Source organism: Chinchilla lanigera, unplaced genomic scaffold, assembly GCF_000276665.1.
Source record: "Chinchilla lanigera isolate Chin_1 unplaced genomic scaffold, ChiLan1.0 scaffold00017, whole genome shotgun sequence".
NCBI classification, from domain to species: Eukaryota; Metazoa; Chordata; class Mammalia; order Rodentia; family Chinchillidae; genus Chinchilla; species Chinchilla lanigera.
The window spans coordinates 29,267,440-29,283,443 of NW_004955418.1; the positions used below are offsets into that span (position 1 = coordinate 29,267,440).

The following is a 16,004-nucleotide window of genomic DNA, read 5'->3' on the forward strand; positions in this document are numbered from 1 at the left end:
GTTTCTGCAGGCGGCCGCGGGGCCCGGCAGGTTATCTGGCTGAAAGCCGTCACTGTAACCGTTTAAGTAAAATTTTCAAGTGTAGCTTTTTAACGTTTTCCATGCTTCTTGTTAAATTTGGTTTCACTGAATTATTAACATCTCTCGGCTAATGCTGATCCCTGGCGTGTAACGCACAAGACTGACGGGCGGGCACAGACACGGGTGAAGCACGCTCCGCAGCGCGCCCATAACGAAGCTGTGCTGAACGTTTTACGCCCACGAAGAATCGTGACTGTCTCGGTACAGAAGCGCGAGAAGAGCGCTGGGAAGACGCACCCACCCCACACGGCTCTGCGCACCACACACGCACTCCGCCCTTAGTTCCTGTGAGGACAACCGTGACGAATTCCAACCGACCGGCAGAGAAAGCCCTTGCTCATCAGTCTCGTTTAGACAAAGGAAAAAGGAGACCAAGTCCAGCCTCAGTAATCATCACTCTGTCGCCGCCAACATCCACAAACTGACTCAGCTGGCCCTGTGCAGTGGTCACTTTCTCAGCAGTGGGACACAAAACCCAACACCCCAACTTGAAGGGCAGGAGCCCAACTTCAAGGCTCAGAGTTTTCAGAGGACTCAGCCGGCTCCCAGGGGAAGTGGCATGGCAGAGGGGCCTGGCGGAAGAAAAGGGGCCAAGTCACAGCAGCCAGGAATCAGAGAGAGAGGAGGAGCCAGGGGCAAGAGTCACCCTCCAGGTCACACCCCAGGGACGCTGCAGCCAGGCCCCGCCTCCCGACAGCGCAGGCCGCCACTGAACCACACACGAAGCCAGTGATGAGCACTCACCCTGGGCACTGAGATGCGGATCATAACACCCTGGACTCAAACACACGACTGAAAGACTCAGTGACAAAGAGGAAAAACGGCCCAAGAACAGGGGCCTCGTTCCATGAGAAAACCCAGAAAAATGTACTTCGTATTTGCCAAATATTTAAAAACCGCAACTCAGCTGGGACAGCAGGGAAACCAGCTACCTTGCAGAGACTGCAAACCTCCAAAGACCAGCAGTAAGAAGACGGCAAGGCGCGGGGAGCACGGCCAGAGAAATGCACCGATCTGGGAACCAGCTGCTTGCGATTCTGGTAGGTTTTTCTCTTTTGTTTCTGTGGCTTTTACATAAAACCCAGGACTCCACATATTGTGAAAGTTAATCAACACTTACAAAATATATACAATAAAAAAATAATTTGGGGGGCTGGGGATATAGCTCAGCAGCACAAGCGCCTGCCTGGCAAGCACAGGGTCCTGAGTTCAATTCCCGGTACCAAAAAATAATAATAACAATAATTTTTGTTTTGTAACCTCATTCATTTGTGGACTAAGATAAACTTCCAGGAAAAAAAAAAAAAAACTGTCCATGTGGAATACTAGCCATCAAGTCAATTTGAATACTTGAACACTAAGCAACACTTGAAAGTATCCGGGTGAAAATATCTCTCAGCTATACTATCGTTCATGTTCCCAGAGATACCACAGCAAACTACTTATAAACTTGTTTTTCCAAGTCAAGATAATCAAGATAAACTGCAAAGCCTATCAAGAATTATGGCACTGCTAATCCTGTATTAAAGGTCCTAGACCCCTGGCCATTTAAGTTTATTTGACAGCTTTTTAGCATTTATCTGTCACCTTCTTGCCACTGAGCAGCTAATACTTGTAATAATGTCCATATGCTGCTTCTGGGTAACTCTTCTATCTGGTCACTTCTAATTTCCTGCGTCACAGAAATGACACATCAGTCACATGGTGTATAAAGTGATAGTAAATCAGTCTACTGAGCCCCGGGGTAAACTTTCCAATTAATAAAGTGAGCTTTAGAAAGACAGACTACACCTTCTAAGCTCTGTGATCACCACCCCCCGGTAAATCAGTTCTAAGTATTAAAAAAAAAGTCTTTTTTTCCCCTGATGATCTAAGATCAACTAACGTTAGCCTGCCTGAGGAAGGAATTCATGGATCTGCAGTTTGTGGGAAAGGGTGTGAACTTTGGAAAATTACAGGCAAACATGTGTTGGCCTGGGCATTTTTCTGAAGATAAACAGCTTTCATGAAAATTTCAATGAATTTGAAATTTTCAAACAATGAATTTGAAATTTTCAAACAAATGAATCGACATATGCATAGATAAATAAAAAACACTTGTCCAATCACAGGTATGTATACCTATGGGTATACAATAAGAGCTTTTAAGAAATATCTATGCCCCATTCTCAGTGAAGACCAATCAAACAAGATTCAGGGGGAAGGTTCTAAACACAAGCTTTTTATTTGTTTGATTTTTGTGGTTTATCTTCTCCAAGTGATTCTAATTTAAATGTAAGACTAAGAACCAACCACTAATCTCAATTATAGCTTTAAATGATGGAGCAAGAGTTCAGTTTCCTGATTATGCAGTGGTAAAAAGCAGAAGTAAGAGCTTACACCCATTTGGTCTATCTTTGAGTTTGCTTTACATCTGCCACGCACTCAACTGAAAACCTCAAAGCATCTAAACACGCTGCCCAGTGGGATTTCCCATGCAAATCATGAAAACTGTTAAGGAGGACAATAATAAACTTGTGCTCATTGTACTTACCAATGAAGCATCCCCCTACGGCGATGGCACCTAATCCAGGCAGGGCAGAATCCCCTAGAAGTTTTTGTTTATTTAATATGAACCAATCTACCCTTCCCTAATATATAATAAATTAAAATCGCCAAAGATTACAAAAACAAAACACAAAGAAACAAAAGCTAAATAGATGTCAGCCGAGTTCAGGAGCCAATGCCTAGAGCGACCCACAGACCCAGAAGTACTCCAAACCGTCTCCTCTGCAATTGGACATTCATCTGTGGAGTAACTACACACCTTTTGACTACTTTGAGATCTGGAATCTTCAGAACAAACAGCATTCTTAGCACGCTGAAGAGTGATGTCCTCAAAATCAGTGCATTTCGGCAGAACTTCGAATCTCCCTTGACGAGGCTCTGTCTGGGCTCTATTTTGAGGGAGGGCAGAATCACAGCAGAATTCTTTCAGTTTTTCCAGAGACTGTAAAGCAATTCCGGTCCTCAGACATCGCTTTGGCTCTTGGGAAACAAATGAGAAGAAAACATAGCGAGAGTACTTTGGCCTCGGTGTGTCAGCTCGCAGCCTGCATAGGATTGTTTAAAGAGGAAGATTCCCACTTAAGTAGTGAATCTAATGAGGTGATAAAGAAATAAAGATCACTGGATTCCAGGTACAGATGACCTCCTGAAACATCTATGCAATTTCACCTACTACTGAAGCCCTCCCTCGCTAGGAACTATACGAGAATTTTGCTTGTTTGTTTTTAGATACAAGGATGAACAGGACAGGAAAGGTGACAATCATAAATGAAAGATCTGAAGCAAGGAGGAAAATAAATGACTAGTTCAGCTAAATCCCAAGTCAGTAATTAAGAAAACCAAGAGCACTCCTACAGAAGAGACTCAGTATCAGAGCACAGTACTCGGGCAATGGTATGAAGGGTAGTGCTAAAATAAGAGAAGTGGTTCAAAGCAATTTCATTCCTAGCTTTTCTCCACCTGGGCAGCAGACTAGAGATTTCCCTGGAAGGGGACCCCAGGAACACAGGCCATGTAGACACTGAGACCCAAGCCGGGACCCTGGAGCTCCCACTCCTAGGCACTCTTACCAGGAAAAGCTTTTCATATTGACCCTAAGTCCACGCTTTAACTTTCATGCAAAAATAGGTACCTTACATGTTTATCTCCAGCTGCAGGTATGTCCACTGAACTGGGACTTGTTATTTATTTATGCATTTACTGGAGCTCCTGTCCTGGAGATGTCCCATCTCCTCTTATTACAAATTCTCTGAGATCTAGAACTAGATGCTCTACCATCTCTACTCAGCACCAGCTCTGAAAGTCCAAGAGCTCAGGAATGCTGTTTTCCAATGTGTGTGTGTGTGTGTGCGTGCACGTGTGTGTGTGTGTGTGTGTGTATGTGTACACGTGTGCACGTGCCTGTGTGATCAGCAGTGCTGTAGATGGAGCCCAGGCCTCACACATGCCAGGCAAGTGTCTTCCGACTGAGCCATCCTACCTGACCTGACATCACATGGTCGTCAGAAAGTTCTGCTAAGTGGAAAAAGAAAGCTGCAGATTAGCACATAGACAATAATACACCCTGTAAAATACAATAATTATTCCTAACTAATCTGTAGGTGTATGTGTGTGTCCACATCAATGGGACTAAATAGGAAAATCCAGACGAACACACAGTGGCCCAAACACTGAGCAGGGCCTCCCTGAAAGGGAACCCTGTGAGGTCTTCCACTGTCTGCCTTCCAGAGCTCTACTGCTGGGTGTTTTTCCAGCAGGAATGTTTCATTTTTATAACATGGCTAGTGAAAATAGAAGAGTCGGGAGAGCTCTACGTCCCCACCTCCCATGCACCGCGCCGGAGCTCAGAGAGGCATCTTGGGCCCTGAAGGAGACAGCACCAAGCTTGGAGCCCTCTCCTCTCCACCCCTTGGAGCCCAAGGCCCTGGCGCCTCCTCTGCACAGAAGAGCCACTGCCCAGCAGCACTCACCAGGGCCGCCAGACAGAGCTGGGCCCCCTCCGCTCTCCTGTTCCTGGGCCTTCCTCGACTTCTTCTTAGGAGGCGCAGCAGGCTCTGCCGGTCTCTTCTTCCTTCTGTCAGCTTTTGCAGCCTGCGTGGGGGAGGTCAGAGAGCAGATGTGTTGTCTCCGCCGGGAAGCCTTGCCGGATGTGAAGTAAGTGAAATCTCCCTTCCCAATGAGGTGGAACTCACTGCTGTCCACCCTCCACAGAACCAGCTATGGTACTTTTAGCCCAGGAAAGGCCTTTGGTTAAGGTAGAAACCGGCAGGTTGTGAGCCTCGGGTCCTGCTAGAACTTCGTGAAATTAAGCCTCCTACCTTCCTTTACTCAGCCGGCCTCCACACATCTCAAACGATAAACCTTGACTCTCAGCCCATGTGTGGTGGGGAATGTCTTATTCCCAGCACTCTGGCAGGCTGGGGTAGGAAGACTGAACGTTCCCGCCCAGCCCGGACAACTCAGCAACTTATGAGATCTTGTCTCAAAATAACAAGGGCAAAATGGAGTGGGATGGTGTTCAGGGTGAAGGGCCTGGGTACAATCCCCAGGAATGAAAAATAAATTGCATCACTCCACTTATATATGCTAAATAAAATATGTGTGGGAAATAAATTCATATCTATCTATCGAAGGCAAAATTAGAGAGAAAAGATAGGTAAGAAATGAAAAATGTCATTTTTGAAATACTAATTTAATTCAGCCATCTGCTGTTTTGGTTTTTTTGTTTGTTTGTTTTTGTCTTTTTGAGACAGGGTCTCGCTATGCAGTTCAGGCTGACCTTGAGCTCACTTTGTAGCCCAGGCTGGCCTTGAACTCACAACGCTCCTCCTGCCTCAGCCTCCCGAGTACTGGCATTACAGGCGTGCGCCACCACGCCCGGTCCATCTGCTGTTTCAACAGCTTCTGTTCACTACTAAAGATGCCACAGTATGACGGCCATTAGTTGGCAGGAAACCTGACAAAAACTGGTCCTTCACCAAACAGTCTGGAAAGGGTGGATGCAAAATCAAATCTTGGTGAATTCTTTAAGTTGCATGTCACGCTCAAAAAACAAACAAAACAAACCAAAAAGCCCACAGAGGCGCAGTCGGCACAGCGGAAGACACCAGCGAAGGGCACATGCGGAAGCAGACTCGCAGGCCCTGCACTGGCCGGTGGCTGCCAGCCGGCGCCCGCCCAGGCCCTTCCCTCTGGCAATGCAGTGTATCTGGTTTACAAAATGTTTTCCAACACTTCGTTTACTGTGCCGAAGGGCGGTGCAACAGGAAGTTCCCAATGACCGAGCATGCACATCTAAGAATCTGTGCCCACCCAAACCGAACGTCACGCTTTACACGGTGCTTTACACGGTCGCAGCGGCCGCCCAGGGGGCCGCTTCTGCCCACTGCCCCGAAATGCTGGACACGCAGCCGCCCACCAAGAAATACAACCCTTTTCTCCACCCATCTGGAGAACGGGGCGGATGCTGGGGGTTTAAAAACCCGGCCTCGCGCGCTGGCCCCGTCCACCCGGCAGAACGCGAGCTGTCAGCTCAGGTCTCCCATAGCAACCAGGTGGCCGGGTCTCCAGCACCAGGGGTTCCCCTCCCCCCTCCCAACCCCGCTTCCCACGAGTTCTCGCGCGAGGTCCCGCATTCGCAGCCCCGCCCCCCCACCCATCTGGGGAACGAAGAACGCACCTTCGGCGCCGCTGACGTAGGGGGCGCGGCGGACGCGGGGGGCGCTGTGGAAGCAGGGTCTGCCTGCTCGGCGGCGCCGGTGGGGGACGAGGTAGATTTCAGGCTTCTCGCAGGCTGGAAGAACCGGCTTAAAACGGCTTGCCTCCCGGGTGCCGGGCCCACAGCAGCCACACCGCCCGACGCAGGCTTGCGGCGCGACATCGTGGGGCGGAGAAGCGGGTAGCCCGTGGGAGAGCGAGTCCCCAGGCGCGTGCGGGCGCGAGCACGCCGACACTTCGCGAGCGGGGGGCGGGCCAAGCCCGCGCCTGATCCAATGGGGCCGAGGGGGCGGGGCACCACCTGCACCAATAGGGGCCGAGGGAGTGGGGCCACGCCTACTCCGGGCATGTTGAGGGGGGCGGGGGTAGTACCTGCACCAATAGGAGTCGAGGGGGCGGGGCAGCACCTGCTCCAATGGCGCGGAGGGGGCGGTGCGGCCGTGGTTTGCCGCCAAACTCTGGGAGCCCGGAGTCCTGAACCAGCTCGGAGCGATCCGCCGCCATGGTCCGCCCTCTGAACTGCATCGTCGCCGTGTCCCAGAACATGGGCATCGGCAAGAACGGGGACTTGCCCTGGCCCCCGCTCAGGTACCTTCGGGGCCGGGTGGCGGGTGGGGACGGGAACGGGCCTGGATAGCGGGGCTAGGGGGCGCCTGCCGCGCGGCCGGGGTCTCGCAGCCAGGCCAGGCCTGGGCTCCCGGGCTCCCGGGCTGCAGAGCAAAGTCTGGGCGCTGGGGTCACCGCCCGGGAGAGCCCTGCTTGGTTACGCTCGTCTCTGCCTTGCAGGAATGAGTTCAAGTATTTCCAGAGGATGACCACAACCACCTCCGTGGAAGGTAACTCGGACCCCTGCGAGGTTGAGGGAAGGTGGATTTCCAGTGCACGTTTCGTGGAAGGTCCCCCGTGCCACGCCGGGGTCTTTTCTTTTACTAGCAGTCTGGGTGCAGTTCCCAGGGTTCATCAAGCGTTTGCTCTTTTTTTTTTTTTTTTTTTTAAAGCGTTTGCTCTTGATTTACACTTTTAAAAATTTTATGTCAGCGCAAGTGTACCACACGGGTATTGGACAAAATTGGCAGCTAAGTAGAAGCCGGGGTCAAAGAGGGTGGGCCTTGGAATGGAGCCCAGAGGAGGTCGTTGGTTGGGTTTTTGGATTTGGGGGGTTTCTTGATAACTGGCTTTCACCATGTAGCCCAGACTGGCGTCAAGCTTCCTCTCAATCTTCCTGCCTCATCCTCCTGGATGCTGGGATTGCAGTCTGCACCACCTGGCCAAGAGGGGTCTTGGAATAGCTGCTAAAGCGATAGATGATAAAGCCTGAATCGGTTCCACGGAAAAGAGAAGATAAAAACTTGCTAAAACAATTTGTATGATGCTAGATGTTGGGTGTCTAGAGAAGGCCCTGAGAGTCGTGAGTTGTAATGGTTGTAATGAACGCGATGTTGACTAGGGAAGAGGCTAACCAAAGAAAAGAGGTTGGGGATGCGGGGCTGCCCCCATAAAACCTAAGAAACGTCTGTTTAGTAAAGAGCTAAAGGGGCTGGGGATTTAGCTCAGCGGCACGGCGCCTGCCTGGCAAGTGCGACGTCGTGAGTTCGATTCCCGGTACTGGAAAAAAAAAAACTAAATAAATAAATAGCTACAGAGCTGATACAGCCACTCTCGAGGGTCCTGCGAACAGGCAGGTAATTTAGTGCTCCTTTCACCCAGTTGTCTTTTAACTCTCCAGGTTTTACCTCCTAAGTAATTAAAAAATAGGCCCTATATGTATAAAGCTTTTATAGGAGGAAAGGATAGAGACGCAACTGACCTTGTTTTAAGATAAATTGAGTAGAATATTAAAAACCTACTTTTTTATGAGTGTGAGAATTTAAATCTACAAAGTACAGAAATAGCCATACTGTATCAAACAATTGTAATCGTACTAGCTTCTGAGCATTTTTCTAAGTCTTTAGTACCCTCGACAATTGAAGTGGGAACTGTGCTTCTGTCTTATAGCTGAGGAACGTAAAGTACAAAGAGTTAACAAGACTTAGCTAGTGGATGACAGAATGCACGCAACTTGAGCACTTTGACCTGGAATCTTTACTCTTTACTACATTATCCATGTTGTAGGTGATTAGAAGTTAATATTAGTTATAAACTGGATAAAGCCCAAAGAAAAAATAGGTACCATATTTAGTAACAAGTAATAAATGTGAATTATGATAAAGCTGTTTTGCTGTTGTTTTGGAGTTTTTTTGTTACTATTTTGCAGTATTGGGTATGGAACCCAGGGTCTGAATGCTGGGCAAGCGCGCTACCCCTCAAGTACATACATTTCCTGCCCTGCTTTGCCGTTTAAAGAAAATCCACTAGATAGCACCAAGATAATCATGTCTATGCATATATTTGTGATGATGTGAAAATACGGGTATCCTCCCAAAATGAACTTATCATTTCTGTGTAATTTTATAGGTAAACAGAATCTGGTGATCATGGGTAGGAAGACCTGGTTCTCCCTTCCTGAGAAGAATCGACCTTTGAAAGACAGAATTAATATAGTACTAAGTAGAGAACTCAAGTAAGTACCATAAATGTAAACTGATCACAGCAAAATTGTGTCGCATTTCTTAGAGTGCAGCACAGTAGCATGGTATAAAAGTAGCATTGAGAAAGCTGGGTAATATCACAGGTGATGGCAGAAAATGAATAAGCTGTTACACTGTGACAACTTACTCTGCTGCTTCCCTGACTGATAATACCACTTTGAATGTTACATTAAATGTCACAGATTTAACAAGAGTAACAGGTTTTTCAAGAGTAAGTAGGCTTAAGGTTATACAGTGTAATCAATTGCTTTTTTCCTTTTAACCATACCATTCAAATAACACTTTGTATTTGTGCTTTACTGGGAGTCTGAAGGTAAGTCTTTCAGAGTATTGAAATGATACAAGAATCCTCAGAAGACGTCATCTAAAACTGACTCTGCTAAGAATTTTCTTGTCTTTCAGACAGATACAAATCCGTAGCTCCTGATGCCTGGGAAAGTGCTGGGCACCAAGGGGTGGGGGTAGTCAGATTGCCGGTGAGGTCAGCGCCAGTGCTTTGACTTTGACATCATTTAGTCTGTAGTGATGAATCCTGATTTCTACTTGGTAGAGGAAGAAACAGTCCGCAGTGGAGGCCCAAAGTTCTCTGCTAAGCTCTAGTTGTTTGCCGTAGCTCTTCACTTCCTCGGTGTCGGGAGAGGCACTTTTCCAAAGCTTCTAGATAGCCAGCTGTGGCTTTGGAAGAACTGGGGGTGGGGGCGGTGTCTCCTGACTGCACAGGTTTCTTTGGTGTGAGGTAGTGGTGAGGGTGGCACTGAATGGCACATTTTTAAAGGGTGAATTGTGTGATACACGGCTTATATGTCAGTAAAGTGGTTTTTCAAATCTTAGGCACCAAAACTTAAAACTGGGGGCCGGGAAGATGGCTCAGCGGCACAGCGCCTATCTGGCAAGTGCAAGGTCCTGAGTTCAATTCCCAGTACCAAAAAAAAAAACCTTAAAACTGCATGGCCGTGGTGCTGTCCCACACCGTCTTTGAAAAGGCAGAGTTGCCTGTGTGATTCCGGGTGCTGTGATCTCGCGTCTGCGGCTCCCACGCTCTGCGGTGTGATTGTGTTTATTCTGTCCCTTCCGCCTCCCCTGCAGTGACTGAAAGTCCTTCCTCCTCCTGAAGCCTCTCCCCGTCCTCACACCCAGCATGGCAGACACTCTTGCCCTGGCACCAGGTGACTTTGGGGCTTTGGCAGGAACGGGTGGGCCTTGCTGCCCCACAACTTCTGCTGCGTGGGGATTGGTAGTGAAATTTTGTGTGTGAGGTTTCTGGCACACAGAGGTGCCCCACAGGTAGGGGTTTCTCGCCCTACCCCAGCCTTGCTACTTTAGATCCTACAGAAAATAGTAACCTTGAGATCCCAAGGCGCAGGGTCAGCGTTGCATTTCACCTCACTCTTTGGCTCTTCCTTCCCTCTGTCTTGAGACCAAAATCCCTTCGTAAGTCAGCCCTGACCCTCTGTCGCCCACTTTTTTCTAGATTCCATTTCCTTCTGCCCTGGAATCCTCCTCTTTAATGCCACCCTTAAGTATTTAAACATCACAGCCCTTTAGTATTTAAATGTCACAGCCGGTTGTGTCCTATATCCCCCTGGGCTTTCGTGTCCAGTAACTGCTGTCACTCTTGATGATAGCAGTTGCAGCCTCACCTCTGTGTTATATTTGTCCTGCCCTTCCACTCTTGAGTAAGGAGCTGGGCTCCTCCATCTCCCACGCCACCTGCCGCCAGCTCTCCGCTGCTGGAGGCTCTACCCAGGATGGGTTTGAGAAAACTCTAGGAAGGGAAGTTAGCGGTGAAACTAGGTGCGGCACGCAGCCCACTGTGTTCCTTTCCCAAAAGCCAGCGGAGCAGTGCTGATGAACTCAGGTACTCGCTGGCCCCTGGCCCCAGCAGCCCAGGCTCCAGTGTCCCTGCCAGACAGCCCTGAACCGCTAACTCGCAACATTTGTGAAAGCTTCTCCTCCGTGCCTGTGCTCCTGCCACCTAAATCCGAAACACCTGAACACAAACCTCTCCTCTCTCCTTGGTTTCTCCTTGCCACAGTCACTCGGGCCAGGGAGGTGGCCTTCCCCAAGCCCTGGAGCTGTCTCCAAGCCATCATGCCGCAGTCGGCTCCACGTTACCTGGTCTCACGCAGCCGCTCTGACTGCCCTGGCACCTTGGGCAGCAGCTCTGCTCATTTAACTTACCCTGGCCTTTCTTTCTTCATCGTGCCTGAGCTGAAGTGTGTCTCTGCTTTGTTCCAAGTCCTTTACAGATGACACAGTGAAATCAGCATTTCAGGAGAGGCAGGAAGAAGCAACCAAGAGAATGAACGGTAATCATTCTCAGCACTACTAGTTCAAGGGTAATGTTACCATCTCTTAGAGCACCAGGCTAAGAGGTTGACACTGAGTTGTAATTTCTCTTCTCTTTCTAATTACTATGAATTTCCTTATTTATAAAGGTAAGTGCCACCCTGGGGAGGGGCTTAGTTCTGGAGATTGAGAGACATCAAGTTTGTTGATATAAACATGAAATTATTTAACTTTCTCCCCTTATACTTTCAGTTACGTAACTAGTAACAGACTCATTATCAAGTACTTGATTCATTCCTGTATTGTTCAAAACACGAACATTTGAGAATCATGCCGGACTTTCTACAGTCATTCAAATCTTCTTCTTCCAGTATTGTACTGCGAAAGTTTTCAAACACACAGAAAGAACTTTACATTAAATAGCTGTACACCTACCACTTCCATCCTACCAACAATTTTGTTTTCTCTGGTTTAACACATATCCATTCATCCACTGGTCTGGCTTGTCTGTTTTGTGCATTTCTAGGTAAATCGCAGACGTTCGTCTGTTTTCTCCTGAACATTCCAGACATATGATTAACAAGAATTCCGTTTTTCATTTTTATCTTTGGGTAAACGTGACAGACAATGAGGAAGATAAGTTGTGATTATCCGCTTGCTGAGTTTTCACAGTAGTTTACACCAAACACCTACCAAAGATAGGATATCATGGTAACACGTAACGCTCCCGCAGGCCCTGTCAGGTTAGTGTTTACACTGCCGCTGCAGACACAGCTACCCTTCCGGTGTTTTTCCACCACAAGATGGCGCACGTAGTTTTGGTTTTTGATGCACACAGACCGCAGATGCATAAACACAGGCTGAATATCCATCGTGAGCTGCACTGGTGCTGAGGGCTTTTTGTCAGAAGGGTTCATATGTACGATTTTAGTTTGCTGATCACCACTTCTTGTCTGTCTCTCCCCCACCCCCGGTACCAGGAATCAAACTCACGACCTCGCGCTTGCCACACAGGCGCTGTGCGGCTGAGCTAAATCCCGAGCCCCTGATCACCCCTTCTTACTCAGATTATCTGACTCGTGTGGATGGGTTTACAGAAACATTTTTTTTTTTTTTTTAAACTCAGGGAACCTCCCCAAGGAGCTCATTTTCTTGCCCAAAGTCTGGATGATGCCTTGAGGCTAGTTGAGCAGCCAGAATTAGCAAGCAGAGTGGACACGGTGTGGGTCGTGGGCGGCAGCTCTGTTTATAAGGTGAGTCAGTTTCCACAAAAGAGGGAATGCTCTTCCCTGCTTCCTCTCACTCTGTGCCATTTACGTGGATGTTAGGTGGACAGTGCGTGGCCCATTAATGAAACGTAGAAAAATCAAGCCAGGAGCATAGAAAGTAGGTCATTATCCCTGGGGTAAGTAAACACATCATCAAATTAAATTATTTTGTTAGACACTGGCATGTGAAGTAAATAAAAGTACAAAAGTACATTTTTCAGTCTCTACCTATTTTATTTTCTGATTGACAATTGCATATATTTGTTGTGTACAACATGTTTTGAAATATATATACATGATGGAATTATTACATTGACCAAATTAATGTATGCATTATCTCACTTTTTGTGATCAGAACACTTAAAATCACCCAGTCGTTTTCAGGCATACAGTAATCCATTGTGCAGAAAAAAAAAAAAAAAGTCCATTGAGCAATAGGGCTGTGGAACTTATTCGTCCTCAGTGAAGTTTTATAGTCCTTGAGCAGCGGCTCACCACATACCAGTTTCTTTTCAGTTCAGGACACTAGATGGTGTTTGCAGTTTGAAAGCCATTCTGAATTTCTTCCTGGGGATCGTACTGCACTGCCCCGGAATGTGTCCCTTGCATGCTGCTACCCCTGCCCCTGCAGGGTAAGTGTATCTGGCTGAGAAAGGACGGGCCCTCAGCTGATTCACAACTCAGCTGATATTCAGCCCATGCATGTGACTGTCAAGAGCAGAAGGCTTTTCCTCAACAATTGTCATGTGATGTGAGGGCCTGGGAGAAGAGTTCATGATTGTGTGTAGCCTGAGAATCTAGTGTATCAAAGAGCAAGTACACCTTTTTCCTAATACAACATGACTTACTGATTTTTAAAATTTTGAGGATAATAAATAGAATTGAGTCTTTTAAAATAGTAATGAAACTAATATTTATGGTGAAGAAGAAAATCAGCCTCTACCCTTTTGGACTAGGGTAACAGAGGAAATGGAAATTGCTGGAGAAAGACGGCGTATAGCGGATCCTAGATGCGTTTGTAAGCACTCAGTCCCTAGTTCTGCAACCACTCACTGCAAATACCCAGATGCACCCGTTCCATTCAGTTCATCAGCACACAAGTGCAAGTAGTGAAGGCATGGAGCTCTCAGTGACAGCTTTGCCTCGCGTGACCGGGTGCGTGGACATTCAGACTGACCTCCCGTGGCCCACGTAGGTGGGGTGCATCGCACACCACACTTGTATGTTTCACGTTGTCTACCACTGCCCTTGCCTTCGAAAGTAAAGACCCAAGGTCCTCAGATCCCAGCATGCTCACTCTCTGGGCCTGTACAGGAAGCTTGCGTACACCCTCAGCTCCGATGTAAAACCTTGCCTGGTATAAACGCAACTGATTAAAATCTTAGGGTTTCTATCTTTTGGCTCAGATTAAGGGAGCTGATGCCTTTTGCTTTATTTTAAAGGAAGCCATGGATCGGCCAGGCCATGTCAAACTGTTCGTGACAAGGATCATGCAGGAATTTGAAAGTGACACATTTTTTCCAGAAATTGATTTGAAGAAATACAGGCTCCTCCCAGAGTGAGTACTGAGTTACTAGTTAGCCGGAAGCACGTTTGGGTTTCCCGCTGGGGAATTAATAGGCTGTGCTCTTTCTTCCCTGATAAAGGTGTTACTGCAGGTGACACCGTGGTTAGGAGACTAAGAGTTTTCGGCCTCGGTAGCTTGGGTGGGCTCGGTTTTCAGGACTGCAGTGGAGTTGCAAGGGGCAGCCGCTGGTTCTCCCCAGGAGAGCCAGGCGTTCTCGCTGCTCCCAGAGTGTCCCTTCTGTGCTAGGAGGGCGGGGGCTGGCGGGTCACAGGACATCAGCAAGCCACCGCGCAGAGCACCGAAGCACTGTGGCGTGGCAGGCACTGGGGCTTGGGAAGCCCTCTCTGAAGCCAGCCGAGCCGGAGCACGAGGAACAGCTCAGCCATGGAAACAGCTGGCAGGAGGCTGAGGCAGGAGAGCTCGGCTGTTCGCTGAGCTGAAGGCCAGAGTGAGGTGCTGAGCAGGGTGGTGCCATCGGGGGTCAGGCCTGGCACGGGTTTGGAGGCTCCTGAAGAAGATGACATCGCTGTAGCTCCTTCGGGGGAACAGACCAGAGAGGGGCAGGAGTGAAGTGGGAAAGCCGGAGGCTGAGCAGGAGGACTGCTAGTTCCAGCCCATGGGACCCCTGTCTCAGAATCATAAAGGGCTGGGGGTATAGCTCTGCGAATGCCCCGTGGGTTCAAGCCCTAGGGACTGAAGCGAAGCCGGAGACCGGCCGATTGCAGTAGTTGAGGTAAAAGACAAGGGCCTTAGGTTATGGGGGTCACAGTGATGGGGTGAGAGAAGAGGCCATATTTGGGGCCATAGCGCGAGGCTGCCTGATTTTGAAAATGCCTAACGTTTTAGTTTAGAAACGCCAGCTACCGACTAGAGAAAGTCAAAGATGAATTCAGTAAATCTTCCAGGCCAGCTTCTGGCACTTCCTTTCCCATCCTCCTGTTCAGGTCTGGGGGTCCCCGTTGGAGCATGAGTTTGTGAGTCCGGAGCCACGCCCGAGTAAAGGTGGCCGCACTTTAGAGCACTGGTCCGTCATGCTAATTGTCTTCAGTCAAAGTGGGCGACCCGTGTTCTTGGGCTCTCAATTCTGAACAAAACAGAGCAGTGTAAGGGTTTTGTCGCTGGGGCTCAGAGGATGGGCTCAGAGGCCTCTTGCTGGACAGTTCCATCCGTATTTGTGCCTGGCTTTTCTTGCCGTACCAGACACGTTTTCTGTTCTGCTTAAGTGCTGATTCTCACACGTGTGAACGCTGACCTCGGCTCACCCTGGGGAAGGAAGAGGAGAATGCCTTTTGGATGAGGAGCCGGGGAATTTGTGTCCCCGGGATGTATAATGTAATCATCTACTGTTCTGTTTACAGATACCCTGGCGTGCTTTCTGAGGTCCAGGAGGAGAAAGGCATTAAGTACAAATTTGAAGTATATGAAAAGAACGATTGATATGAAGGTGTGTTCTGATCCATTTCAAGTTGTTTCCCTTCCTCCTAAAAACAATTATGTATATATTAGGAAAAAAGACTTGTTCTGGTTTTTCATCTCTGGATAATTTTTTTCTAAACAGATACTATTTGAGAGACTTTTTTAAAAAAAAAGTTGGCACCTGCCTGGCAAGCTTGAGGTCCTGAGATCGATTCCCTGTTCCAAAAAATAAAGAAAGAAAAATTTTTAAAAAGGGGCCAGGGATATAGCTCAGCAGCACAGCGCCTGCCTGGCAAGCGTGGGGTCCTGAGGCTCTTGGTGCCCAAAAAGAGAGCAAGAGAGACATTTCTAGGTTTGACTGCCTCAGTCTCCCATGCCAGGGCCAGCATCTCAGCACCTGCCCAGGGTGGCACATCTATCAGGAAATCCAAGCTGGAGGAGTCCTGCGAAGATAAGGACCCATGGAGATAGGAGCGAGACAGATTAGTCCAAAGGGAAGAAGTGGATTATAAACAAAACCGCTAGAACTCA

The 16,004-nt window shown here is 48.3% G+C and overlaps 2 protein-coding genes across 2 annotated transcripts in view; one reads left to right on the forward strand and one right to left on the reverse strand.

Annotated features, from left to right (window-relative positions):
* Positions 1-6,628, reverse strand: part of Msh3 (mutS homolog 3) — a 124,473-nt gene extending 117,845 nt beyond the window's left edge. The window contains exons 1-3 of the mRNA XM_013513015.1: positions 6,308-6,628; positions 4,599-4,719; positions 2,888-3,108 (exon numbers count right to left, since the gene is read on the reverse strand). Of these exons, the coding sequence (XP_013368469.1) occupies positions 2,888-3,108; positions 4,599-4,719; positions 6,308-6,508 (543 nt within the window). The 5' untranslated portion in view covers positions 6,509-6,628. The remainder of the gene's footprint in view (positions 1-2,887; positions 3,109-4,598; positions 4,720-6,307) is intronic.
* Positions 6,629-6,730: 102 nt separating this feature from the next.
* Positions 6,731-15,589, forward strand: Dhfr (dihydrofolate reductase). Its single transcript, XM_005382314.2, has 6 exons — positions 6,731-6,933; positions 7,132-7,181; positions 8,800-8,905; positions 12,349-12,475; positions 13,933-14,048; positions 15,416-15,589. The coding sequence occupies exons 1-6, from the start codon at positions 6,848-6,850 to the stop codon at positions 15,492-15,494; spliced, it is 564 nt and encodes a 187-aa protein (XP_005382371.1). The 5' UTR covers positions 6,731-6,847; the 3' UTR covers positions 15,495-15,589.
* The last annotated feature ends 415 nt before the right edge of the window (positions 15,590-16,004 follow it).

Coding starts and splice junctions, on each gene's coding strand:
- Dhfr (XM_005382314.2), top strand. CDS start 6,848: ATGGTCCGCCCTCTGAACTGCATCGTCGCCGTGTCCCAGAACATGGGC. Junction 8,906..12,348: donor GTACTAAGTAGAGAACTCAA/GTAAGTACCATA, acceptor TTTTAAACTCAG/GGAACCTCCCCAAGGAGCTC. Junction 12,476..13,932: donor GCGGCAGCTCTGTTTATAAG/GTGAGTCAGTTT, acceptor TTTATTTTAAAG/GAAGCCATGGATCGGCCAGG.